The sequence below is a fragment of the Ixodes scapularis genome, unplaced genomic scaffold (genome assembly GCF_016920785.2).
Source record: "Ixodes scapularis isolate PalLabHiFi unplaced genomic scaffold, ASM1692078v2 PGA_scaffold0__279_contigs__length_252992795, whole genome shotgun sequence".
Classification (NCBI taxonomy): domain Eukaryota; kingdom Metazoa; phylum Arthropoda; class Arachnida; order Ixodida; family Ixodidae; genus Ixodes; species Ixodes scapularis.
In genome coordinates this window covers 105,480,456-105,508,432 of record NW_024609835.1, presented here as the reverse complement: position 1 = coordinate 105,508,432, position 27,977 = coordinate 105,480,456, and the positions used below count along the sequence as shown (strand labels likewise).

General features: G+C 42.0%; 1 protein-coding gene across 1 annotated transcript; it reads left to right on the top strand.

Annotated features, from left to right (window-relative positions):
* The first annotated feature begins 573 nt into the window (after positions 1–573).
* Positions 574–23,231, top strand: LOC8023994 (ras suppressor protein 1). Its single transcript, XM_002403830.5, has 9 exons — positions 574–876; positions 3,062–3,112; positions 5,143–5,210; positions 7,428–7,480; positions 8,393–8,511; positions 9,891–9,973; positions 17,099–17,213; positions 20,114–20,246; positions 21,087–23,231. The coding sequence occupies exons 1-9, from the start codon at positions 720–722 to the stop codon at positions 21,178–21,180; spliced, it is 873 nt and encodes a 290-aa protein (XP_002403874.3). The 5' UTR covers positions 574–719; the 3' UTR covers positions 21,181–23,231.
* Positions 23,232–27,977: the final 4,746 nt, after the last annotated feature.

The following is a 27,977-nucleotide window of genomic DNA, read 5'->3' as shown; positions in this document are numbered from 1 at the left end:
AATCTTTACTCTCGATCATAAAAACAAAGAGGTGACAGGGGGGAAAAGGTGGGAGAGAGATGGAGAAAGAGTATGCTGACGAAAAGCGGTGAACCTGTGACGAAGAGGCGGTACCTAAATAGACGTTCAGCGGGAAAGATGAGACGAAAAAAGATAAACGAAGTTTGGAGCTCTTGCCAACGGAAATGTATATTTTTATGTTATTGGTAGCTTTCATCCCGCCGCACTGATCTTCCCGCCCTCCAATGCCACTTCGTACTTTTCGTCACCTTGCATACTGAACACAGTTTGTTGAGAAAGGAGGATACGGGAGGAGGATAGACTTGTGTTTGCGTTGAAAGACCTATAGATCGTGACGTTTACATGGTTTGTTTTGTTTGTACTTTCTTTGTTTATTTCGATTTCTGCTTTTAAACTCCGCACGACCTTCATCGGCCAAAGAGGTTATGCATGCTAAACGAATAAAGAACAGCGGACGCACAAAACGTGTGTTTTCAGTTTATGTCCTTTTGTATGTATTGTTTCGATTTGTGTTGTACAATTTTGTTCGAATGCTTTGGACGAATGCAACAGTTGGTGCGAGACGCAGCCGATGTGGGCAGCAGACGACGCCAACGGCGATTTACGCGTGGGAAGCAGTCCGGTGGCGCCGCCCCGCGCCCTTCTGACGAGTCTTCGCAGAAGCGCTCCTGGCGTCCGGAAGTTGAGCAGCCAGCAGGATGGAGCGCGAGACCAAGCACACTTCCTGTAATTGCCTGGATTTTAACAAAATGGCCAAGGTGAAGAAAGTGGTCGACGAAGCTCGGGAAACGAACAATCCCGAACTGGACCTGGTCGACCGGGGCATCACTTCAATCGAAGAGATCCCGGGGCTCTGTGAGTAGCCGCTCGCGCCAGGGCGGGACCCTTTTTTGACCCCCTTTTCCAAATTTGGCGCGACCGTCGTATTTTTAAACCGGTTGTGATGTCATGGGTCTGCGGGGGTTGATTCACGTAGCGATCGTTTACACATGCTACGAAATGTCTTGAATGTTACTTCAAAACCTGCCTGCAACGAGAAACCTGGGGGTCGTGGGGCTGAAACTTCGCCAAAAGCTGGTTTTGCGCAACAGTGTCGAACATGTTTTCTTTCTCGAGGCAAACGAAAAAAGTAAACACCAACCTTCGCTGGGCGTTGTCAACTTCAGTGTGCACTGGTGACGCTGGGAGTTTCTTCAATTGAAAGCGATTCTGGCGATTAATAAACGCCTGTCGGCACGCAAGGAGTCCAATTGTTACGTCCTACTGGGTGTGTGCCTGCGACGTTTGCTCAGAAAGTGAAGACGCGAGCTTGAATGCCTGCTTTCGCCGACTGTTCTTACTGCTCGCTCTTCACACAGATACGTTCTAGTGAATACCATCGTAATATTTTTGTGTCCTGAATTATCGATCACGGGAATTTACAGGTTGACTCATTTTCTCAATGCCAAAATCAAGAAACGGCTTCCCTGTTTCCGCGCAGTACGTCGACGTCCGTCGTCGTCATATCGTCCTTGACACCTTTAAATTCACGTAAAAATTACAAAAGAAAAAAAAAAAAAAACAAGACAGACCTTTAAACGCGTTCCCAATGGTTGGCTATGCTCGAGCGCTCCGCCGGAATGTTTGAGCGTTATCTATGTTACGCACTCGGAGCTTGTTTTGTTTTTGAGTTGACAGACCATGCTAGACTAGCTGTTGCCGAATGCTAACATTCGGCTCACCTCTGTTATTTTACAACCCATCTCTGACCAAACACAAGTTACTCACACCGTGCTGATTTTATACCTTGTGCTATCATCATGATTGTATGTATGCCTGTATAATGTGCAACATAGCTAGTCCAAACACACAATCATATCTATTTTCTGTCTTTCTTTAAAGCTGACATCTAAGTCCGCCATCTCAAAAAGTCTGAGTAAGCACACTCACAACTGGGTACTGAGAAAGTGTCGACTCAACATTCAGGGGCTTGAAAGGTGTCGCAGCATTCCGACCCCCATATACCTGCCCTTATCAGGACTTTTTTTTTTTTTAATAGTAAAGTTGAATGGGCATATGAAGACGTGGAGAGCCAACCTAAGTAGAAAAATGTGACCTTCAATATTAACCCGTGGGAATACACTGCATGGCAAAATTAGCATGTGTACAACACTGGCCCTTTTAGAGATTTACTCGGGTTAGTTTGAACACCCAGTTGTACTGTTTTGTTTTGTGCCCCTTGTAGGCACGCTCCACAGTACTATACTAGTTTGGAAAAACTAGTTCAGTTGGAAAAAAAACAGTTGTGACAATGTTTTCCAATCTAAAATTGGATTACGTGACGATGTCATGTTTCACCCGAACACGACATCTTTCTGGCAATCCGACGTACAGTGTGTAAGAGAGTACCCCTTGAATAAAAAGAGCTGTTCATGTTGGTTCAGCATTGTGTGATTTTAGAATGCAAAGGCAGGACAATAACAGAACAGGGTGCGTACCAGCTTTGTCATGTTTGTTCTGTCGAGCTGCTTCCGGGATGTACAGAGCGTACAAGTCGAGTCGGGCCAAGCATACATCGGCATGGCCCCACGATTCCTGTATAGCATGGTGCAATATGGGCTCACCAAAAAGCCTTGTGGGATTTTCCAAAGAGGTTTCTTGAGACATGCTAGTGCAGCTTGCTTTTGCCTCGTGTGAAGTTTTTTTAATTAGTTTTCTACACTTCACTCATAGAGCATTATTGTAAGGGGCTGAATTATACATACAAAAATATATATTCAAAGAAAAGAAAAATTAATACATCAAAGAACTGTTAGAACTGTTAACGAGAACTAAAACTATACAGGAGCGAGGTGTGTAGATTTGTCGTTTTTAAAATACTAACAAAGCAAATAAAATAAGAAAGATTACAGTTCTTACCCCTTACATTGCCTGAGCATTTCACTTTTGTAAAAGGCAGCGTGCATTGGACTGTTTTGGCTCGAGCGAGTGTGTCTGTTTCTTGCATGCACCACTGGCATGGGTTTCTGGGAGTTTTTACAATATTCTCATTTCCTTGCAGTTTCCCTGGCCAATTTGACGAGGTTGACCCTGAGCCACAACAAGATCAGAGGTGAGCTTTGAATACTGTTATTGTTGCTGACTTGCTGAGGCACCACAGCTCCAAAATTTACAAAGTTAGAGGGCAGTTCCTTGAGGAAAGGCTTATACTGCAGTAGCAAAATCAGATTTCACTCTCGCCTTTTCCATTATGGATGGATATTGTACCTGCTTCCATTTGTGTAGTTGCTATTAAGGGATACACTTTAAAGACTCTAGTTCAACAGCCATGTTGCACTGGCTAGATTGCCCCTCTAGACCAGAGACATCAGGTGCCATTCTAAGGCAGACCAACTTCCCGCCATCTAAGCATTCGCACAACAAATGTGGTTTTCACTAGATTCTCCTGAAGGTCCCTCTCTGCTGGAGAGGTGTCGGACGTTAATATTTTCGTATAATCTTTTTTACTTTATTTGGCTTGTGCCTGTCACTGTCAGGAGCCTCGTCTTTGTCTCATCACTTGTAACTCAAGTAGTTTGTGTGAATAGTTAACATAAAAACACTTAAGCTAAGTCTTGTTTCATTCTTCTGACAAATGAGACCATTACATGACACAGAATAAGATTTTTTAGCTGAAAGTTTGCACATGGCCTCCTAAGGCTGCATGGTCAGTACCCTGGGAATTTCATTGAATTAGAACAAATACTTAAAAACTACACTCTTCAAGGGAGGTACTTTCCTTAAACAACTTATGTATCTGGGCTTAATATGTGTCGCAAAATGGTAAACTTTAATTTAAAAAAAAGAAAAATACTAGAAAAATTAGTTAGAAGAGTTAAAGAATTAGATTGGACCAGTAGGCAGGTGATATAGCTATGCTGCGTGTAAAAGTCGGGCAGAGAGGCAATAACACGGATGTTTTAATGTAACAAAAATAATTTATTCAAAATTGTGGAAAGTCAACCGCACACAGCAAAAAAAATCAGGCTTCTGCACATGGAACACTGCAATGCAGATGAACCAGACAATACAAAAAACAAAATCTACAACCGTGACACAATGAAAAAATATCTAAGAAAAGCATCCGGCAACAGACACTCGCAGCACAGTTGATAAAAAAAAGATAATAATAAAACCTCAAAACTTTTAAGACTTATTCATACACTTGCATTTACTTGTGACCGAATCCTTGTGCTCTCTTACGATGAGAGAACATGCTGGCGCCATCTACGAGTTAACTTGTTGGACTTACATTTCACTAAAGTGAAGGTTTAGGGGTATTTACGAGATCAAATGTACACAATATACATAAGAAATGGCAATTTCAAACATTGTCAAACGTTTTTCTAGCAAAAAAAAAAAGAATAATGCATGAAAAGAATGGGAATTGTACGAAAACTGCATGTGCTCCACGGCTACCCAATATCTCGTCGTAAGAGATTTTAAGAGGTTTAAAGGGATACAGTCGCAAGCAGTTGCAGGTGTGTGAACCAGCCTTTAGACAGAACACAAAACAAGTTGCTGAAGCCAACCAGCAAAAAACAGTCTCATCAATTTTGGTAGCCCAGTCCAAATGCCGGCCGACGGCAGGGCTCGATTGGTGACAAAGACTTTGGCTTGACTGAAGTCGCCCCGTGATAGAGTGCCGCGCCAATCACAAAAAAGAAAAAACCACCTGTAAAACGGACAACTGCCCGGCAGAAAGATGAATCAAACTCTTGGAGAAGAGCTGCATTGAGCAGCGTCCCTGGTAGCTTCAGGGGCCACTCATGAAATTGATCTAACCATATTACTCTACACTCACAAATCCAACAATTTTTTGAGAGACCTTGAAATCCCCGACTTCTAACAATGTAGAAAAGAACGGAAAACAATGGTGTCCCCAACAGCCCCATTTCACGGAGAATAAAGATCACAATTGCTTCGCAAAATAGTAACCGCTTCCTATGTAAAACTTCCTTCTACAAAGAAAAACAACAAAGCACAAGAACATGCTTCTCACTGTGTCAGAAAGATGACTCGAAAGCCCACTGGTGATCTGTAGAGCTTCAGTTGACCCGAGATAAAAAAAGAGGGCTCATGGCAAAACATTTCTATCCACAGTTGTTCCTGCCAGCATAGCAAACTTGTACAACTTGGAGATCCTGACTCTGTGCAATAACCACATCGTTGTAAGTTTGCAAGTTTCTTTTATGAGACATACTTTTTTCACAGTTTAGGAATGGGAGCATTCTGTGGTAGTCAGTTGTTTGTATTAGCAAATATGTTGCATTGTGTACAGTTTTCTGCAAAGGGTGTGCACTCGGTCAGGCAGTCAACCTGGACCGAATGCACATAGCTGCAGAATCATTAAACATACATAATTTTGTTTTTATGCCATGTCAAATTAGATAAATTTTAATGGTGAGTGATACATTCAGTGGTAGTAGAGTATTGTTTGTTTAGGCCAGTATGAATTTTTTGCAAAGGTGGCTCTAGGTATCTCATAAGTACCACATGTTAATCCGTTCCAGCCAATCATGTTAATCGAAATGGGGTCTGTGATTACTTTGTCTTTTTCTTATTCGTGTCTGAGGTGTTAAGGTGGACAAATGTGAACAAAGCACTCCGGAAAACTTCCCAAAGTGATAAGTGAGACTATACTCGTGGACAGCGTTCTGTGGCATTTCAGAAGTAGTGAAGAGTGCTTGTGCACAGCTTTGATTGACGCCCAAGGTGCTCGGATGCCTGTGTGTCCATAGCTTTGATTGCGTAGCCACAGAAAGTTGTCCGTGTGTATAATGCAATTGAATACGCAAGTGAAAAAATGCTTGTAGGATGCGACAATCTACTACCATATTCATGGTATAAGTTCAGTAGATATATTGTGCAAATTCGCTCCTCTAAACTTGATAGAACCACACAGTTATAGTGCCACTTTTTTCTTTTTATTTACGGATGAGGTAAGCATAATGTTCCATGTTTGGAGGAAAAGAAAGTGACTTGGCCTCTTAAATCACTGATAGGTATTTTTCTTTGCTGTATTTGTCAGTGTCTTCACAAAGCGATAGGTAAAGCAAGAATATTATAGAGAGCAGATATTATAAGCCCATCGGGGTTGCTCGTGCCACTCCTTGCTTGCATGTGACAGGAGATCTCAGTATTACCATGGTTAACACATCTACTTGATTTTAACACTCAGTGTTTGTGAAGAAGTGTGCATCTACCTTATCAAACGTCATGCAGGAAGCAAGTCGTGACAGTGTGCAGCTGGAGTCTAATAAATGAAAAGGCAGAGATAACAATTTTCAAAACGAAATTATAATATGTATAACAGCTACCGTAAAATACCAGGCAAACGCCCTCTCAAAATTAAAAAATAAGCACAAGAAAATAGGGGACTGGCGCTTGTCCGTTTATCAATTTTACATATAAATGTCCTGTGCATATTTTCTCAGATCTTACAAATTTGGGAATGGGCGCTTAATGTGGAATGGGCAGATGCGCGGTATTCTATGACAGGCTACAGGCAAGCTGGGGGAAGTCTACCATGACTTAAGTTGACCCGAGACACAGGCTTAAAAAAGTGGAAGAGACAGAAAAAGAAAAAGACGACATCTCAAACTCAGCTTTTGCCTTTTTTGTTACACATCTTATATACCCACATTTTCAAAGTTGCCCAAAACCTATTAGACAGAGAATCATCCTTCTTTCCATAAACTCATAAAAACCACTTGTACCTATGACCTCAAAAAACAAAACAAAACAAAAAAATATGCAGGGCACACAGGCATGCTTGGACAACACCCAACTTCATGTGATAAAGGACCTTCGACTTATTTATACAAAAGAAACCTTTGCCTTTTCCACTCAAAGTGAAAGTTTATCATACCCATAAGGCCCATTGAACCCAGACCAGAACCAAAAATTTAACCTCACTCTAAACTTAAGCAAACATACACTGAGAGCTTAAAGGTTCAGCACAAAGGTATGTCATTTTCTCTCCACACGCTGAAACATTGGCAAAACCCATTAACAATCAAGAAAGATCAGAAGGAAGCTGATCTTCGAAAGAAATGCAATCAAATTCAGATGCAAGGGAAATCTAGTGAGGGATGTCTAAATCATTTTTGTCTTTTTTACATAAGGTCCAAGTTCTATGATTAAACTTTCAGAACTTTTTCAACAGATTATTCAAACTTTCTATTCCTTCCAAAGAGCAGTTTATGGGCCACATTTTGATGTGTCATAATATGCAATGTGCTGATTAGTTTATGAAATTACAAAAATCTGTCCGTACTTTGGTGATCACCGCTTTTCTCTTCAGTAAGGGAAGGGTGAAACAGATGTGTAAATATTCAGCAAAGCAGCTGAGTTTGTGATTCTTTTTTATGTACTTTTACGCAAAGGAATTGCCCTCGTCGATCTCGACAATGCCAAAGCTCAAGATCCTCAACTTGGGGTGAGTATTTTCTTGCTGCTTTCATAATTTGAGCTCACAACTAGAAAAACTACTTATTTACCATATCTTTTAGTGTATGGCACATGTGTCAGCACACAGGATAACAAGGAGCAACGAAATCAATCCCTAATTTATGCTTTATATGTAGATAAAGAGTTTAGTCCATAGCTTCAACAAATCTCAATTGGAAAATGGGGCACAATGTACAAAAATTCTCACAAATTTTGCACATGTGCATTATCCACCAGTGTGCTTTGCATATCACAATTTGTTTTTCCACCCATCATACGTTTTTTGGGAGTGCCTGTCACTGGCAATGATCCATTTGTTAGATGCCAGAAAATGTTGTACTTGAGATCCCCAATAAATATTGAGGCAGCAGCTGGCTGCTACTTATCTTTGCTAAGCTCTGGTTGTTTCTTTCCTTACTTTTTTTTGCTCATTTCTTTTACTTTTTGTTTTTTGGCAGAAGTACAAACCTTTAAAAAAAGACTAGTTCTGGCAAGGCTTCGAGGCATTTTTTTGTTTTTGTATCATTACACTATGTTACTTGTCAAAGGTTTTGGATTGGGTTGCAGTTGACATTGATGACCAAGTGATGGATGGCTTATGCCCAGTTGTCTCCCTTTCGGCCCCCAACATGATTTGAGGCGTGCCCTTCTTTCCGGTTAATGGCCTCAATGACTACGAGGCGAAGCGCCGGCCTACGAATCCCCAGTTGGTGGGCGAGTTGCCCAGAATCTGACAGGCGCGTTGCGGAGAAGGTAACCGAGATATCGGTTGCACGTCAAAAGATCCCCAGTTTGTCGAAATCAGTTCTCACTCTTCCGCTGAAGCATGCCAGATGCCCTTCGTCGATTCATCACATAAATTCCCAAAACATTAAATTTTTTCTTCCTCTCTGATTCGCAGAATTAACCGGCTGAGCAGCCTGCCGAGGGGCTTTGGGGCGTTTCCGGTGCTCGAGGTCCTCGACCTCACCTACAACAACCTCAACGAGCAGTCGCTCTCCAACAACTTCTTCATCATGGGTGAGGAACTGGTAGAAGCCGTCCTCGCACCGTGGACAAGCAGACAAGCCGGCCGGGCCATTCTTTGTTTAGGGACGGCCGAGGACTTTCCTGCAACGGGTGGCCGGTGTTCTGGAGCCAGCTATAGACTCTCTATGAAATTCCGTGCCATCTATTGACCCTGACAGGGGAGAACTGCAGGGTGTCTCTTCTGGATGCCTAACCTCCAGCTTGCTGCTGATGCTTGCCGCTGTGCTTTGGCTGCACGTGCACGCTCGAGGTTTAAGGACGCCAAGCTCACATTGGAAGCAGGAGAGCTGAAAGGCCTCCCTGACCTTCTGATCCTGTCAGTAACTATAGTAGCTCAACAGTTAGTGTAGCTCTTGGCATGCCAGGAGTAGTGAAAATGCAGTATCTTGAAGGGCACTGTAAGTTTCGTATGTGAACAGCAGACGGCAACATGCTTTTCGCTATACAGCTCCTTCTCGAGTCCTTCCAGTTTTCGACAGTGACAAAAAAAACTATCCGTCTGTATGAAACGCTTACCCAAGCAGAGCTCTTGACAGACATTGCCACATCCGGGTGCTTGTGAGCTATGTGTGTGTTAACTGATTGATTGAACTCTTGTTTGAAACAAATGCTGACGTGGTGCTTGTATCCAATTTATGTTTTGCTTCGTGCTAACATCTAGAATGTGGAGGTTTTGCATTAGCTGCTTCAGTATGTGCAAGTCTTCAGTTTCTTCCTCTATTGGCCACCAGGAGGCTGCCATTGCGAGCCACAGATGATCCAGTTCGATGGCAATAGGGATTGAAGTGACTCTACTGAATTTCGAAACAAATCTATTAAATGGCCACTGAAAAATGTACACATATTTCCAAGTGCTGCAGACACACATTGTGCATTGGTGTGGCCATGCAGACACACATTGTGCATTGGTGTGGCCACGAGGCAGTCCCCAGGGCAGGCAATCGACAGTTGGCATGTAATCTTAGACTTTTGAGAGTTGGAGATATGTTTAGAAGCCATGGCCCAGGGTGGAGATTTGGATTGTAGTTGGGGCACAACAGTTGGAATCAATGATTCTGACAAACAATACCAGAACTGAGAATTTTCAGCAACTATAGTGTTTGTTATGCGCTGATCTTGATTGATAGTGACTTTCTAACTGTAAAGCATGATACCAGATTTGAACTGAAAGTGCACTTATACTTAGGTCACTTGTTTTGATGTGACACTTCTGTGCTCCCTTTATGTATGGGCATTTTTTATGGCATTGTGAAGTATGTCTGTGGAGCAAAACATGTTGTTGATTGTTAGATGGTGTCGAGGAAGTTTTATCGCTCAATGAAATTTGCTTTGATGTTTTTTCAAGGTTACTGTTCCGGAAATATTTTCAGACACTCTACGGGCTCTCTACCTCGGTGACAATGAGTTTGAGAAGATTCCCCCAGCCATTGGTCAGCTCAAGAACCTTCAAATTGTGAGCTCGTGTTATTAACCTCCTCTTGCATGCCCAGCTATATTATATTTTATCTCAGAAAACCTAGAAGAACTTTTGTATAGTGTACAAATATTAATATTTCTGAATAATAGTTATAATATGCTACACGATATTCCTTTCAAAGTGAATCGTAATATTTATACTTTTCAAGCACTGGCAAAGTGACTGAGCTCATTGGTGCAGAGAGGCTTGGAGCGTGTGGCACGAAAGCTTGCGTTACAGATTCTAGTGATCTTGTGTTTCATTGTTGATCCAGATCAGGGCCGCTCTGACGTGTGTTTGCATAATCCCTGCTATGTGGCATGTGCTAAAAACTTTAGATTAGCAGTCAAACAGCGCCGAAAAAGTTTCTTATCTACAGCGTGAACTAGTGTCTCTATTCTCACAGGCAAACCGTTGTAATGTTGCTTAAACATTTGACTCATTCTTATGAGTCGTTTGTTTAGTATTTGCTATATAGTCACGGTTATGGCTGGTAAAGGCTGGTTCAAACATTTGCCTTTGAATGTGCATTAGCCTCCCGTTGCAACAACTTGCAGCTGGGCGTCTTCAGATAAGATCGAACAGCCATGTCCAGTGATCACTTTTAATTTCGACGAAAAAAAAATATTTTACTGGCTTTATGCCCAGAAGTATAAAACCAATCCTTGTTTTCGAAAAAAAAAAAATTTGTCTTTGCAAAAAAAATTTGTAAGCACCCTCTCAATCTCGTGCGCATTTTGCGTATCGCGCGATGTTGACATTTCGGGTGGCTTTGCCCCAAAAAGCTGTTCTGGATACAAGTCTAGAAATATTCACAGACAAATTAGGCATAGGAAGGATTGACTAAAAGTATTAATCACCGAGTATTAAGGTAGTTATTTTGAGGAAACAAAATCGCAAACACGGCACATTGTGCAATAACGCTCTGGATTAAAGAATATTTTTCTCCATATCTATAAAAGCTAATGTCTTCAAACTTTGCCAGTGTGTTGCCCTGTATATAGTTAATCTTTGCGTGAAATATTGTTCTCCTGGTTAACAGGAGAAATTTACAAGAATTGCTCACAAAGGGGCATTTAACTAAAAATGCATTATTTTGAAAGTAATTTTTAAAAAAAAGGGCCATCTTTAATTTTCTTTAAATTCTCTGAAATTAATGTTTATAATATGTACTAACAGAGTCTGTAAAAATATGATGCAATATTTGTGTGGCTTTTAAGTTATAAAGCGAGAAACATGGCCAAATTGACGCTAACGCGGTTGCCATAAATGGGGCACTCACATACCTGTTCTTCACAATTTCATTAATATTAAAGAGGTAAAAATGCTACGGGGTGGTCAGGAAAAGACGAATTGACAGCACAGAGTTGGACGGTAGTTTTGACGGGAAAATTTTTAATATATTTTCGTACAACCGACCCGAAAATGCCCATGGGCCGGAGCGATCGAGGTGCGCCACCCTGTAACATGCTTCGCGGTGCCTGTTTCAACAGCCGGTGTATAGCGTTTCTGTCTATGCGACGTAAAGAAGCAATCGGAACGACTTTGCAAACAAAGATCAGCCTACAACCTTAGCGGTAACATGCGGCAGAACCTGAACCTGCGCCGCCTGTTAGCGCCGATAGATTCGCCGCAGTGGAGGGCCGCACAAGGCATAGAAAATAAAGGATACTTAAAAGTAAAAGAATTCCAATTGCCTGAGATTGTTTATATTGGGCGTTTTCAGATAGGATTAAGTGACCATGTCTGGTCGACATTTTTTTATTTTTAGCAAAGAATATATGTTTTACTTGTTGTGCAAGCGCAAAAACATATTCAAACGTTTTTTGCAGAAAAAAAAATTTCTCTTGAGAAAAAAAAAACAAAACACAAAGTCGCTGTCGGTATATGCTCTCGTTTTTGCGACTTTCGTGAAACTGTTCTTTTGGATATTTATTAAAGAAAAACTGTTGTCGTCTTAGGTTTAATATTTTTTGTGCAGAGACTCCGCATAAAATAAAAGGAGGTAAACATGTAATATTGATTACGAAGCAATTTAGAGCTTTATGGATCCGGATCTTAAAAGACTGGAAATTAAAATTTTTTAAATGATTTGAACGCGTCTGTTCTATATTTGCATAAATTTCATTGAAATTGAAAACGATAACCTTCCTAAAATGAATACACTGAAATTTAGACAGGTTACTGATTCTGCAAGCATTAGAAAATCAGTTTAAAATGAAGGCCACCACAATTTTTCTTCCACTTTTCACAGAGCAAGGCTCATAATCTGTCCCATCAGGCCCTTCAAAAATGCTTTGCAATATTTTTTTTGTTTTGTTTTTTTTTCTACAGTTTTAAATAAACAGAATTGATGTAGCAGGAGTGGAGAAAGCTAGGACTTTGCCAATTTCAAACAGGGGCAAGCAAGCGGTCGAAAAATGTAGGAAGTCTGTGAAAAGAAAGCACTGTGAAAGGAATTCATGAAAAATTTGAATTCATACAAAAGATTACAGGTGAGATTGAAGCACAAGTCAACAATTTAAATACAGATTTCTCGGATCAGTGAATTTCGGCATATACTCTTCGTGGGGAGGCGGGGATGCTGACGTTTAAACAGTGATAAGAGAGAACACATGTTTAAAGTGGTACAATTGAAACTAGTTTAATTAATCAAGATCCTTCGCACACATTCGGAGCTTGTCGCGTGAATTCTTTCTGCTGGACGCTGACCTGAGTCGGTCACGGCACTCTCCTGGCACTCCGAAAAGGAAACTTTTTTTTCCGGTTTGCCTGTAGCGACCACTGTTCGTTTCTTCTCAGTGGCACCGCAAGCTCGCGACCTCGATCTGCTTTTCGCAGCCATAAGAGACTTTACTTTTAAAGATATATCTTTTCTGTGGCTACTGTTCTTGCTAAAACAGCTGTGATTGCTAAGTGTCGGACCGTTTACACCGCCACAGGTGACAAGACTGAATTCCACGCAAAACAGAAATAGAGTCCTGCTCCTTTGCTTTCATGTCCCTGAACGCTTTGACGTCAGCTTTCGGGAGGTGAATTAGTTTCACATTCGGCAGTTTAGTGTTCAGTGGGGCAACCATTTCTGACGCCGACTTGATCATCGACTTGGTGGGCCTCGGAGGCTGTACAACAATGTCTAGAACTTGACACGACCCCCGATTCGATCACAGGCACTCTTGCCATGTCAAGCTGCAGAAAAAATACACGTCGCTGACCTGTATTTGTGGCTCTGCAGCTCGTGTAGTTGGTACTTGTTTTTAAAGTGACTTGTTGCACCATCACCTACGTAGGTCACATGGACATACCCGAATTGGATTTCACGATTCTCTAGACCGTTGTCTTATAAATTAAGTTACAGATGATCTTATTCAATCGCAATTATTTTTTATTTTTTAATGTATCTTTATTTTCTACGCGTTGTGCGGCCCTCCACGGCGGCGGATCTATTGGCGCTCTCAGGCGGAGCGGGTTCAGGTTCTGCCGCACCCTACTTCCTATATCATGTTACCGCCAAGGTAGTAGGCTGATCTGTTTGCAAAGTCGTTCCGGTTGCTTCCTCTACGTCGCGTAAACGGAGACGCTATACGCCGTCTGTTGAAACAGGCACCGCGAAGCATGTTACAGGGTGGCGCACCTCGATCGCTCCGGCCCATGGGCATTTTCGGGTCGGTTGTACAAAAATGTATCAGGAATTTTCCCATCAAAAACTACCGTACACCTCTGTGCTGTCAATTTGTCTTTTCCTGACCACCCTGTAGCATTTTTACACGTTTTAATAATAATGAAATTGTGAAGAACGGGTATGTGCATGCCCCATTTATGGCTACCGTGTTAGCGTCAATTTGGCCGTGTTTCTCGCTTTATAACTTAAAAGCCACACTAATATTGCATCATGTTTTTGCAGACTCTGTTAGTACATATTATAAACATTAATTTCAGAGAGTAAAAAGAAAATTAAAGATGGCCTTTTTTTTAAAAATGATTTTCAAAATAATACATTTCTAGTTAAATGCCCCTTTGTGAGCAATTCTTGTAAATTTCTCCTGCTAACCAGGAGAACAATATTTCACGCAAAGATTAACTATATACAGGGCAACACACTGGCAAAGTTTGAAGACATTAGCTTTTATAGATATGGAGAAAAATATTCTTTAATCCAGAGCGTTATTGCACAATGTGCCGTGTTTGCGATTTTGTTTCCTCAAAATAACTACCTTAATACTCGGTGATTAATACTTTTAGTCAATCCTTCCTATGCCTAATTTGTCTGTGAATATTTCTAGACTTGTATCCAGAACAGCATTTTGGGGAAAGCCGCCCGAGATGTGAACATTGCGCGATACGCAAAACGCGCACGAGACTGAGAGGGTGCTTACTAATTCTTTTTGCAAAGAAAAAAATTTTTTTACGAAAACAAGGATTGGTTTTATACTTCTGGGCATAAAGCCAGCAAAATATTTTTTTTCCATCAAAATTAAAAATGGTCACCGGACATGGTTGTTCGATCTTATCTGAAAACGCCCAGCTGCTCATGACAAGTGAACACCCAGGCGCACTATTGCCATCTATCAGCAGCCCTGGAACAATTCAGATGTGCATGTAACTAGACTGAAGGTTTTGCGGTATTTGCGGGGTCAATTCTATGCACCATCTACATTACGGAAATTGTTACTGATAACATTGTTGGAATTATTTCGAGCCTGTAGCAGAGTCTTTAGATACACTACTGGTCACGAAACGTCTCCGTAACGCGATGGAAGAGCTCGGTACGCAACTACGTGTGGCGCTAGCGTTGACGAAGGGGCTAAGAGCAGCCAGTCTATAGTCGGATACACCATAAGAAAAACATTGCGAGGGGGAAAAGGGGTAGAAACTAGGAAATCTGAGAAGGTAGAGGAGCGACCTCCTTTCCACAATGCTTTTCTCGTGCATGCCCTTTTCCCCCTCGCATTGTCTTATGTTGTATCTGACTATGGCCAGCACTGCCGGGGATCTGGCAACCAGAAAGAGGAATTGTAATTTCGAAGCACTCCAAATGAGCCACCAATCAATTGCGGTGATGCGGGATCACACTGGCAACATTTCTGGAAGCGTCTTCGGCACTGTACGCTTGGCCAACCGATTTAAACTTCCTCTTCTGCAACATGCAACAATCTCCAGAACAATATCACTCTTCATCCTCTCTTCTTGCCTTAAAATGAATTCTCAATAACACCGTCACCCACGAAATTATGTGCTGCACGTGACGCCATCGATAAGAGGTGCTACGAACCCATACACTCAGCTGCCTGGCTCTTTTTCCCTCCCAAAACATAGTTTTGTTCGAAAACAAATTAAGAAGTCTTATCTTTAAGTTCTGTTATTAGAGATCAATAAAGAATGATCGGTGCTTGCACACAGCGATCGATTATGGACGTAACAAAATGTCGGCGTACGAGAAATTGTTCTTTGAAAACTACTTGTCATTGCGAATTTGGAATGGCTCACAGAAAGTGGGGTGACCAATACCCCGTCTGGAACAGTAGCGCTCCCGGCAGCAGCTCTCACAAATTTTGGCCAAGTTTTGTAAACAAATGTTGCGTATAATCGAAAGTGTTCCAGGGTTACCCGAAAGAAGGCACCAGCATTTATGATATGTGGTGACAAGCAGTGGCAGCGCAATAGGTCACACTCACGCGCAAATCTGTGAGCCAGCCTCCAGTTAGTTCCGTCGAACGTGCTTCTTGAAGCGCAGTGGTGCGTTGCAGAGAAGTGACATTTGCAGAGTGGGCGCCACAAGTTTCTCTGCAACAATGCCGCCCCGTGCCGAGAAAACAGGCGCACCTCCAGAATGGGGTGGTTGTATACGCATTTGTAGCATTTAGAAAAAATGAACAAAGTTGATGGTCAGTAGCTTACCTGGTGGACGTTTATGTTTGCCTTGCAGTAAAATATTCAAAAACGTGAGCAAAATGGCTCCTGCTAAAACTATGCATCACACAGAAAATAGGTTGATGCTGTAGTGGTCTACGCCAAAGAACACATTAAGAAAAATTATTAGCATTCAGTGTAATTGGGTAATTAAGTACTTTTTAGTCATTAGGTTTTTAATGACTAATGTTAAAGATATGGGTTCAATTAGAAACTTAATGCGAAACATCTGAAACTACTAAATCCACTCATATTACATATAAGTCATGTGCAACATTGTATGGCGGTCTGAAAAATTGCTCAATTTGGGCGCATTTCTATCTTTCTCGTCTTTTTTTATCGGAGCTCATCTCTGTGCCAGCAATTCCGCCCCCCAGGCCAAAACACGCAACATTCCTGCGCCCCCTCACATTGCACATAAAGGTGCATCTCCACACTGGCACAGACTCGAAAATGGCAAACCTCATGTGGCAGTCTGGACTTTCTTATCCAGCATCTTCTATGTGTACTGCGGGGTGGTCCACATACGCTGCACGTTTTGGCCATGGGGAGCGGGATCGCTGGCGCGGAGATGCGCTCCAATAAGAAGCTGAAACCTAAAAACGCCTTCAAATTGAGCATTTTTTCAGAACGCCGTGAAATGCTGCATGTACCTTTGTTATTACAAGTATGAGATTTAAGGGAGGATATTTACTATAATGAGAGCATTTATAAGTCTCCTCGATTATGTTTAGCCGAGTATCACTCGAAGCTTTATTTTTGTCAAAGCTCTTATTTACTTACCATCTCTGCGTATGCTTTGACCTCTCGATGCCAGTCAATAAATAAATAGCTTCGGTTGAACCTAACAGATCTTTGGCAGGGGAGGGATCAAAGTTTGGGAATAACTTTAACGAATATTTTTAATAGTCTTTTGGTCTCAGTATGGTCCGTGCAAGTTACTAATTGAAGGTTGGTACAGCCCTATTTGTTTTAATCGAGGGAAGGTAATTGAGAATGCATCTCCACAAAAATGACCGACAAACTTTGCGTGCTCGAAAAGAAGCAAGCACCTCCGTGAATGAATAGCGAAGACACGCAGCTAATACTTTTTAGTCCGATATGCGGTTGCTGTGCACTCTTAAAGCCGATACTAGAGCTTCTCCGTTGAAGTCATTGTGTGTGGCATTGCATGCGGTGGTGAGGACGCTTCCTTCTCTTTCCCCCCGGCAGTTGTCCGTTCGGGAGAACGACCTGGTGGAGCTTCCCAAAGAGCTGGGTCAACTGTCACGCCTCAGGGAGCTGCACATCCAGGGCAATCGCCTGACCCTCCTGCCCCCAGAGCTGGGTAAGAGGGCACACTGTGGGGCACCACTCATTCTCCATTTGTCGCTCCGAGCAGCAGGGACGTCGAGGTACGGTGCCTGGGGGGACACGTCCACGACCGGCGCATTCACCGCGTCTGAAAGGTGGTCCCTCAATTTCTGCCTGACGACGTCATACAAATGTCAGGACCTTTTGCCTGTCAGAACGCATTCAGTTTTTATTGCTCTTTACGTCCCATACTACGAATGCTCTAAAAGGATGAAATACGCGCAAAGATAGGTGCTGACAATGTTAGTTCTGTGGGACGGTGCCTTTTGAAAATCGCGACGGAGGGAGCAAAGCCAGGGTAAAAGGTTTATGCATGCGCGGAGGATTACTGCAAATAGTTTATTGCGTACTCACCTCGCAATCACTTTTTTTGATGCATGCTTCTGTTGTGCTTACTCTCCTTTGCTCCATGGGTTTCATTATGTGTGAAACTCAAAAGCTTGTGATTGTGCTTCATGTGCATCGTAAAGCAAAGATGGAGGACGGCTGTGGCATCGCAGTCGTGTCTGTCGCCTCTGCCACGTCAGGTGGCAATTTTCGGGCACAAGAATTGGCAAGGGAAACAGAACAGACGGGAATTGATATGCACATCTATGGGTGTTACATGGAACCAGTGTTCATCAACATTATAGCCGGAAAAATATATCAATGAGGTTGTACCTCATTTTTTTTATTTTCTTTTGGTACCAATAACATTTATTTGTATTCTGATTAGTATCCTACTTACTTGAATGTCTTGAATGTGAGGCAATCTCTTTACCACTAAAGCTCGCACATCTCGTTTTCCGCGCAGCAGAATTGACCGAAGTAGACCTTCGAATGACGATGCATGGACCAGTCGGTTTAACGACAGTAACCCAGGCGGAATTCTCAGAATGTGAAATTGTGCTCAACAACCCACTGTGGCTCACTTTGTGGAGTATAGAGGTTACCGATTTCTAGTTGTTTGCAAGGCTTTCCACAATGCTTATTGACTAGCTCCGCACTCTGCGCAAAAAATAAAATGCACACGCAGTCATAGGAAGGTTGCCTCGCATTGGGGTAAATATTGTTGCTGAGAAGTTTGTGTGAGAGACAGGAAAAGAGCTTGGCATTCTAATTTACTTTTGCTGGAGGCGACGATCATGGAAGTTGGCAGGTTTGTGGCTTCAGTACCCGTTTTCACCTTAAGAACCATAGAAAAAACAGTCCGGCTCCTCGCGCAGCATTGCTAATTTCACCCTTTATGTAGACAGTTAAGGTATATGTTGGTGCTTTTAAGGTTATACACGTCTTATCTCGTCAAGGCGTACATGTTTCAAACTCCAAAAGCATCTCTTCTTCCTCCGACGACCACATCCCGTAAAAACTACTTCGCGCCGCGTACTAACAATGCGCAAAACTTCTTTTTTTCTTGAGGTGAAAACGAGTACAGACGTTCCTTCAAGGAATTCTAGATGGTTTCATTTCAAGGATGACCACTCCAACTATATTTTCAAAAATTGGCGCGGCAGTTCTCCCTTTCCATTTCCCAGTCGTGTCTGAACTCTTACACTAGTCACCGACCAGATTAGAATGGCAAGGAGGTGGAGTTTCAGCCGTCCTGCCTTTAGCGCGAGTCTTCCACTTTCAATAACGCTTGGGGTATTGTGAGCTTCAAGTGTGCTTGCACAACCGAAGCACATCAAAGGCAACGAGCACGTGCTGGAGGCCGGATGTCTGAAAGGGGTGCCTTGCTGTTCTCATCCTTTGCATCTCACTCTTGTCGTATCAGCCTTGCCCACTCTAAATCTTCCCTCAAAGGTCAGCTCTGTGCTTCGTTCTGGCCGCTTAAAGCAAAGCAAACCTCTGTCGACTTGTTTTAAAACAGGATGACTGTTCTTATAGGGCAACTCCACTCGGTTCCGAAAATTTCAGGATATTGAGCGTTTTCACATTGAAAAGCACTAATAAAAGGCACTACGTCGTTTGCTTTGCAAAGGCAAAAAAATTTGATATATATTGTGAAATCTTTAAACATGAGCAGGAGTCGAAACCGAAACTTAGGCTCCGTCTGGCATCATTGGCCTCGAGCCGACAAAAACATGGCTATCAGGTGGTATGAGATGCCACGTGATCCACTACACCACGACGGGTGAGATTGGGGCGGGTTGGCGGGCCACCGTTAGGGCAGTTGTGTGTCAGGCGCAAGTGTCGTCTGCACTGCACTCTTCACCGTGTTTTGGTGTCTCCAACATTCAACGACATGTCTGCACAACATCAGTCTGCACGTGTAGTGTAAGTGAAACTCCGAGAGACAAAGATCACAAACGGTGAGATGACGACAAACAGTGTGCACGCAATTGGCGTATTGCGTCTACACAGCCCGCTTCTTGGGGGCCATCCTGCCGTCCTGCCATTACCGCCATCTCCTGCGTCACAACCGCTGTCATCGTCTCGCAGTCGTAAAAGTTGGACATCGCTGAGCGGTGTCCTCCTTTTACGCTTGCTCGGAGAAGTAAACACAAACAAAAAAGGGCAATGGTGATGACGTTTAGCTTACTGTTGGCTACGCCAACGCTGCTGCCTTGACTGCACTGTTGGTTGCTCCTCAATTTGCCCGCTAGCGTCAGTCGATTTCGGCAACCTGACACATTGCAAAGATTGCCATACTGTTTAAGAAACATTTAGACAGAAGTAAGTAGGTCAGGATATTTGATGTGTCATCTTCCTTGGTGATACCGAAGAGGACTGCATTGTTTTTTTAAAAAGAAAATGAAGCGGAGTGGCTTTTTAGCATTTTTTTACTCCTTCAGTTGCCTTAAGATGGTGATGTTTTTTTATTGATGCACTCGAGTCCCCATGATCAGTCACTGTTTTTGTTTTGTCATTGAAAGTGGCGTTTCTCTTGGGCAGGCAACCTGGACCTGGCAAGCCACCGGTGCGTGGTGCGGATGGACGACAACCCCTGGGTGGCACCCATTGCCGACCAGCTCCAGATCGGCGTGTCCCACGTCGTGGAGTACATCCGCAGCGAGACGTACAAATAGTGAGTTGCACTCCTCTCCATCTCCTTAGGAGTCCTAGATTTGGGTAAAAAAAATAAAATTGCATCATAGGTGTGGTCACATGGTGTTTGAAAGAGCCACGGGGAGCACTTGAGATAAAACGACTGCATATAGTCTTGAATCACAAGCACTAATGTTTTTTAGTAATAACAAAAAGGTATTTTTTTACACGGGGTATTTGTGCCACTTCCATCCGCCACGATGGGGAGAGTAATACTTCCAGTTCTTCTATGTTTTCCTTGTGTTTGGGTGGGTGCACGACGACTCTTGGTTTTCTAGCAAGCAATTGTGTGAGAGCTACACTCTAGAAATTCCCGAGTGTTATGCTTTTATGTTGCCAATGTGCTCCAGCAAGAAGAAAATATAAAAAGTGAAGTTTTCCGAGACAAGACGTCGCCAGGCCACCGAGGGCCGCCGAGCTTGGGTGATCGCTGGACGGCGGCGACGCTGCTCGCCTACTTCGACATGCTGCCGACAGATGGCAAAGCGTGAGAAATGAGAGGATGTGGTGAGGTGGCAAATCGATCTACCATCTCCTTCAAACAATAGGTGCGGGCCAGGGCATTACGGCACATAGAAACGCACAACAAACAAGTCGGAGCATTAGAAAATTGTACATTACAAAGATTTGTTCAACATTTCTGAAAATCGCTTATAGCTTTGGTATCTGAGAACGGCAAGCTCTGAAACTTTGGCATCTTGTTCGGACTTCTAGTGCTACATTTGGTGGAGACACTAAGCATTTGGCGAAGCATAGTAGTTTATTTTTGTAGTGAAAAAAACGCTCCCATTGATGGCACTACTGTTTGTTTCTTGCGCAGCGTGTACGGTCGCAACACCCACAGCAGCCTGTCTCCTCCTCCAAAGAAGGGGGACAAGAACAAGAAAGTGAGCAAAAAGAGAGACCACAACTAGCACTGCCCAGGCACCAACCAGTCCAGGACAACAACTCTTGGCAGGTTTGGAAACATACTGCCGTAGGTTGAGTTTTGTTTGTGTAATGCATAAAGCTTCATTTGTTATGTCGATAGAGCAAATACTCTCTCATGGCAATGCGTGCCTAATGGAAAACAAACTGCTCTCTGATGCACATACAAGCAGTCTTTGTGTGTGAGCGACTAGACAGAGCAAGTTAAAGGAAGATCTTGTTTGCTTTGTTTAGCTGCTGATCTCTTCTGTTTCTTGTTATAGAATAAACAAAGCTTGTCCATACCAGTTCCTAAAGCTTTATGGTAAAGTAAGCAGTTGAAGACACATAGAATAGTTTGAGGCCTCATATGGTTGTTGTCTGCAACAGTGCCCAGCATGATTGCTGCATGTCGACGATAGCTTAAACTTGTTACAGGCTTTGCTAAGAGCTTTCAAGTCTACTTTAGAATGAAATGTATGGCACTGTTGGAGCACAATATCTTGCCCATTTTTAGCCACTTCAAATATGAAGCATTTACCTGAATTTTTCTCCACTTTTAGACTTCATCGATGGCTAACAGCTTTATTTCATTGTTTCCTATTAGTAAGCATGGCCTGTCTAGCTTTAAATTGATTGTTTCTCATGTTTCTACTATGTCACCCAGGCTGTTAGATCTGTCAAAGATTGATGATTTCTGGTGAGTGTGGTTTCCATAGAGTAGTGCCCGGTCTGATTAGCGCTAGTGTGAGAACATGAGAACAAGCTGTAAATCTAATTTGACCTTCGGTTAGTACTGGTGCTGGCTTTCATTTCTGTATGCATTGCTGCGTACCATTTCCCCAGTTTAAAGGACAGGTCTTTCATGGTGTTGCTTTCAAGGAGGCTTTCAAGTAAAACTTTTCGAGAATCGGCCCTGGTATTCCTATGAAATACTTCTGCATACTCGGCTTGCTGCTACTACTTGTGCTTTCATAGTACAGGGTTAAGAAAATACACTTTTTTATATAAGGCCTGTACATTGAAGGCCAAATAGCTTTTTATGAAAAGCTATAAGTCAGGCATTGTCATTTAAGAAGCATGAATAAAAAAAGAAATTTCTAAAGTTGTAGATGTATAGTTCATAGTTATAAGCGATGATCATTTGTGCCTTTTGAGAGCCTGAAAGTCTGCTGCCTTCCATGAAAAGATTAGCTACAGATTCTATTTTCTGGCATGGATTGTATTCATACGTTGTTGACATTGTCTTCCGGAAGCGCCTGTGCCAAAACTTAACTGTTATTTGTTATGGAGGTACTTTCTGGCATTTGTTACTTCCCAGGCTTGCCTTAGGCTTGCAGTTTCAATAGAAACCAAATGGGCACGCACATGTCCACTCAAGAAAGTGGGCATCTTTCGGACTGTTTTCTTCATACTCCTGTAATCTATACAAAAATACTACTGGAATGAATAGCCGTAGCTTTTTATGAAAACAGTCACACAGCTGTGTGTGGCACCTTAACTTATGTATTTAATACCTGTACTTTAGTTTTTGCTTATGTGCTGTTTTGCTGCACATGCTTGACCCTAGTGTGCTTATATGCACTTCATCTAGCTTCAGCAACTGTTTTATACTCTGAAGTGTGAATAGCTCTTTGTTTAAGCTTGAGTATGGCTTTTGAGGACCCCAGCTAGGAATTTCTTGTGCATTTTAGAATTGTGAATTTGTTTCTCGTGCCTCTTCAGATAGCCAAATGTAGTTGTTTTTTTATTTACCTTGGACAAATCATCCCTATATTGTGCTGCGCTAGTGGATACCTAGGCTTTTTCTACGAGGTGCATATTGTGTGAGACATAAAGTCGATGAAAATGTACAGGCTTGATTCAATATCTTTTTTTTTTTAGTTGGGGTTGCCATATTTTATGCAATATATTTTAGAATGAGAGTGATGATAAAACATGTATCGTCACAAAAGTGCCTGAATATAGAAACATTGATGCTGTTTGCTTGTGCTCTGCATTTTTATTTGATCTGCTGTGTTTACTAGTCTTGCATATGAAATAAATATTTAAGCTATTACCTTTTGGCTTCTTTGATTTTTTACTAAACTGTAAGCACTTGTCCTAGCTGCCTGAACGCTTCACAAATAGTTTTTCACTGCTTTCATGCTGGTCTCCCATCCACTGCTATGGATACCTGAGGCACAGTTTAATCTGACAGTTTCCGTCAGTGTATTTAATATCATACAGAGTGTGTGGACACATAGACCAACTCAATTTCATGAAACCTATGCACAATGCACAATAGAAAGCTCCAGAAAAAACTCAACATGTGTTTTCTCTCTTGCAAGTGCCAGCTCTTTATTTTGCGTAAATGTCAAAATTGACATTTATGCATGCAGTACAGGCATATCCGGTGTGCATAAATCTGATTATTGTTCGGCATTTTGCAGTTACTTCTACCAGACTCCGATAGGATAGCAAATACCGTTAGGTGCAAAATAAGGCTACATCAAGCAGCCGATTCCCACAGTACCTGTATACTCTGTTTGCTATTGTGCTGAAAGTGCATAATCATCCTGTACTGTTTTATAGTATTACAGAATCCTAATAGTACTCCCATTCCAGCTCATGACTTTTTTTTTTTTGACAAGGAATGTTAACGGACATGAACCCTTTGCAACCAAGGTAAAACAAATTTTAATCATAAATTAGATTTATTTGATATAAATCAGATTTATTTGATTTAAACCATGTTAGCTTGATTCAAATCACTGTGGCTAGGAAACAATACTTATCAACATGGCAAATAGATCGATTCATCTGACCATTGATAATACTGTAAAAAAAATTAATTACTGAAAATGTGAAGTTTAGTGAACTTTACTTTTTATTGATGTCTACGCCATACTAAAAAGCAGCTTGATTTTTAAGTCAGTTAAAAAGCTTTATTTGCTTTTTATTTTGCGCTCTGACTTGATTGCATTAGACCACTATTTTTCTAGTTTTTGTTTCTTTTGTGTTCTGATTTCCTTGCAACAGGACGTTGGGTAGCTGACGAACAAAATGGAAGGCATAAATCAAGCTGAATGCTCCGACTTGCTCAGAAGAGCCCTTCTTTTTGCTCGTCTTCAGCTTTGTGTATAAATGTTTCTTGCTTGGTGATTCTTTTATTTAAATAAACAACAAATGCACAAAAATCATCAAAGCAAAAAGAAAAAAATCAGTAGATATAAAAAACAAAAAAACCTTTATATTTGTGGAGAATGGTTTGATTTAAATCATCATAGTAAAACTGGTCTAATTGAAATCATGGTTTACATTATGATTTAAATTATGATTTAAATAGCCATTTAAATCAGATTGATATAAAATTGTGATTCACTCTGCTGAAAGCAATATGGAAGCAAGAATTACTGTATATTTAAAGTGCAGTCTAATTAACAACTTTCTATAATTGTAAGCCTAGAACTAGCTAGAACAAAAGCTTTATTTACTTTTTTTTTTTTCTTCTTTTGCGTTATGACTTGAAAACATATAACTGACCAAGGCTGTAAATGGTAGAAAAAAAATAGAAAAAAAACTCAAATGTTCCGATTTGCTCAGAAAAGCACTCCCTTTGGCTTGTGTTCAGCAGATATTAATTTTTTTTTATTGGTGATTTTTTTTAATAAATACAAACCAAATGGCCACAGAAAGCGTAAAATGGTTAAAAAAAACAGTAAATAAAATATTTTCTTGATTACTTTTGTGGGAAAAGTTTGATTTAAATCAGTAAAACGTGTGTGATATAAATTATGATTAAAATAATTTAAATCACTATTTAAATTATCTGGATTTTTCTTCTCCACACTGTTCACAGCTTTCATAGGTCAAAGTAGAAGCAGGTACATTTACATCAACGTTAAGGCCCGTTCGCACTCTTGCGACCGAGTACGACTGAGAGAGACGAGATCTCTTAAAACTTGATTAGAATGCAATTAAATGCAAAGGTGCAAGCGAGCTGGGCAACGATGACGAAAATAATCCCTGGAGAGGGGGAACAGGTCGCGCACCAGTCACCTAGCTGTGTTTGGAGATTTGTGTTTGTCCTTTGTTCCTCTTGTTCCCCCTCTCCAGGGATTATTTTCGTCATCTTAAAACTTCTTTCATGTTTTTAGAATGAGGGAACACACTGGCATTGTGGCGCCATCTATGCGGTGACCCTGGAACTGCATTTCACAAGAGCGAAGGTTTTGCGGGATTTCCGAGGTCAAATGTGCGTAATACCCATAGAAAGGCTCGTTTATAACATTGACAAAAGTTTTTCGAGCAAAAAAAGAAAGGATAATGCGCGAAAAATAAAAAAAAAAATATGCCGGACCGCCGAGTTTACACTGCTTCCCAATAGATGGCGCCAGTGTGTTTTCTGGTTTAAGAAGTTTTAAGGAACCCAGGTTTAAGAGGTCGTAAGAGTGTGAACGGGCCTTTATAGAAACACTAAGTTCGGTAACTGCCATAGAGACTGCTCTGAAAAAGTGGCCCCAATCTGTCCACCGGAACCGAGCTAATGGCGAACACAACACCACCATTTCTCCCGCAGCGGCCACTCGAGGAACTGCATGTTACTCCTTTGTTGGCTTAAGAGGTTACAAGGGTGCCACCCCCACCTCCCCAGCGGATGCACCGCGAATTTCTACTGAAGTTAAAATGCACCTAGGTCGGGACGCGCTACCTGAAAGGACCGCTGAGGCATGGTTCTATAAAAACAATATTAATTGTTCCGCAAAACCTTGCAAACTAAAGATTATAAAAACATCACGCGCCCTTCATTTTGTACTAAACTCCAACAAATTTCATACAAAAAGAGTCTTTTCCGTTTGTTTTTACGCAAAAACATGCTTTCTAAAAGCTCAATGTGACCACAGTACAGACGTGATAAAGAGTGGCGCTGTTGTCGTATTTAGCTCGGTCTCGGTGGACGCCAGCGGCCCAGGTTTCGACGGCGAGTTTCCCAACTGAGTGTTCTAGTAACGTTGATTTACATTAAACAGCTCTGGCACTATGTCATTATCAAAGACTCTTGCCTTCAATAACATCACCAGCACTCAGTGCTTCGCGCAGTCTTTACTTGGAAAAGCTCAATTGATAGGTTTGTCGCACTGACGAAAGATGAAGTACATACTCGAAAACTTGTTAACTTTGTTGATTAAGAACAAAACGAGCGTGTTGGTAACGGTAATTAGACATGAGGAAGATACATAGAAAGGGGGGACGGACAACGAAGACTTCCAACTAGCAACAACATTTATTGACCCGAAGTTTGCATATATAGGTGAAGGAGGGGAGGGTGAAAGACGCTACACTGGAAAGTGGGAAAGCGATGGGAGAGGGTGTAGAGCCAGGGAAATGAGGGACGATCCCGTGGGGTAGACATCTAATCGCTTGGAACCGCGGAAACGAGGGACGTCCCTCATTTCCCTGACGTCCCTCATTTCCCTGGCTCTACACCCTCTCCCATCGCTTTCCCACTTTCCAGTGTAGCGTCTTTCACCCTCCCCTCCTTCACCTATATATGCAAACTTCGGGTCAATAAATGCTGTTGCTAGTTGGAAGTCTTCGTTGTCCGTCCCCCCTTTCTATGTATCTTCCTCATGTCTAATTTGTTGATTAGTTAATTGTATTTTGAGCACACTTTGCACTTTTTGTAATGCAAACTGCGCATTTATTTTGGGTTTAGAATTTAAATATGCAGTGTTGTGCAGGCCACGGTGTCATGAATCAGGGCACTGATCTGTGAATCAGGGTGCCGGTTGGTGCAGGCGTCCTTAAAAAGCTCCTTCTACCTCTTTCCACTTTAGCAGAGCGAACGATTGCTCCATCAGCTCCTCTCCAGCATTCGCTCCGCTAAATTGGTGACGCTCCTAGCGCCATCTCTGGGTGCAAACTGGAACACACTCGAGGCTTTCTTGGAGCTTCAATAGGTGGAGCCACCACTCGGTGATTGTGACGCGCTTCACCCAGAGTAACAGTTATCGCGCGCTCAACTTTTCATGGGCGGAAATTACCTTTTATGCGGCCATAAAAGGTAATTAATTACGCGGACGTTTCGGAAAGGCTGTGAGCTTCCAAGATTTTCGTAAACTTTGCTTGGCCAGTTTGTTGTTTCCAAAATTGCAAAAACCGTAAAAAAAAAAAAATAAAAAAAAAAAACTTTCGCGCGGGAAAACGGTGACACGTGTTTCCATGCCACAGTGACACGCTTATCCTTACATGCGATTTATGTGTAAGCAGGAAACATTTTGTTGACTCGGATGTATGTTTGAACAAAAATGGGAGGGGGGAGTAGTGTATTAAACATTGCTTGGGTTATGTCTATGGTCAATCACTTCTAGTGCTTGCTGATTTTTAGACAGCTACAGCATATGGCCACCAACGTTGCTGGTCAAGTTTCGGCCCGAACATTACAGACGCTATAGAAGATTGTCTGTCATCCGTTTCCGTCATTATTCTTTTCAGCAACAACGCTACCCGGAACGGGAAGAAATGGAAGTGATGGAGGGACAACATATGCTGACTATCCTAGAGGGTAGGACAGAAAGAAAGAGAAGGCATGCCTGCGATTGGTTTCCTGAGATCTCGCAACCGACACCGACTATCTTGTCGACGGGCTACGAATCTCTGCGTAAAATGTGCCAACTTGTATCAATTTAATTAATCAGCTTAAGGTAATGTTATGCTGCACTCGTCACTCGTGTCCTGACGTCTGCTGCGACCAATAACGTTATCGCGAAGAAATATTTATTTCTGTATGCCATGAGCCTTTGTTATATAAATATTTATAGTT

What these genes read in the sequence shown, in the direction of transcription:
- LOC8023994 (XM_002403830.5), top strand. Translation starts at nt 720, where the DNA reads ATGGAGCGCGAGACCAAGCACACTTCCTGTAATTGCCTGGATTTTAAC. An exon ending in CTCAAGATCCTCAACTTGGG is followed by an intron (nt 7,481 to 8,392) that starts GTGAGTATTTTC and finishes TCTGATTCGCAG; the next exon opens with AATTAACCGGCTGAGCAGCC. An exon ending in CAACAACTTCTTCATCATGG is followed by an intron (nt 8,512 to 9,890) that starts GTGAGGAACTGG and finishes AAATATTTTCAG; the next exon opens with ACACTCTACGGGCTCTCTAC.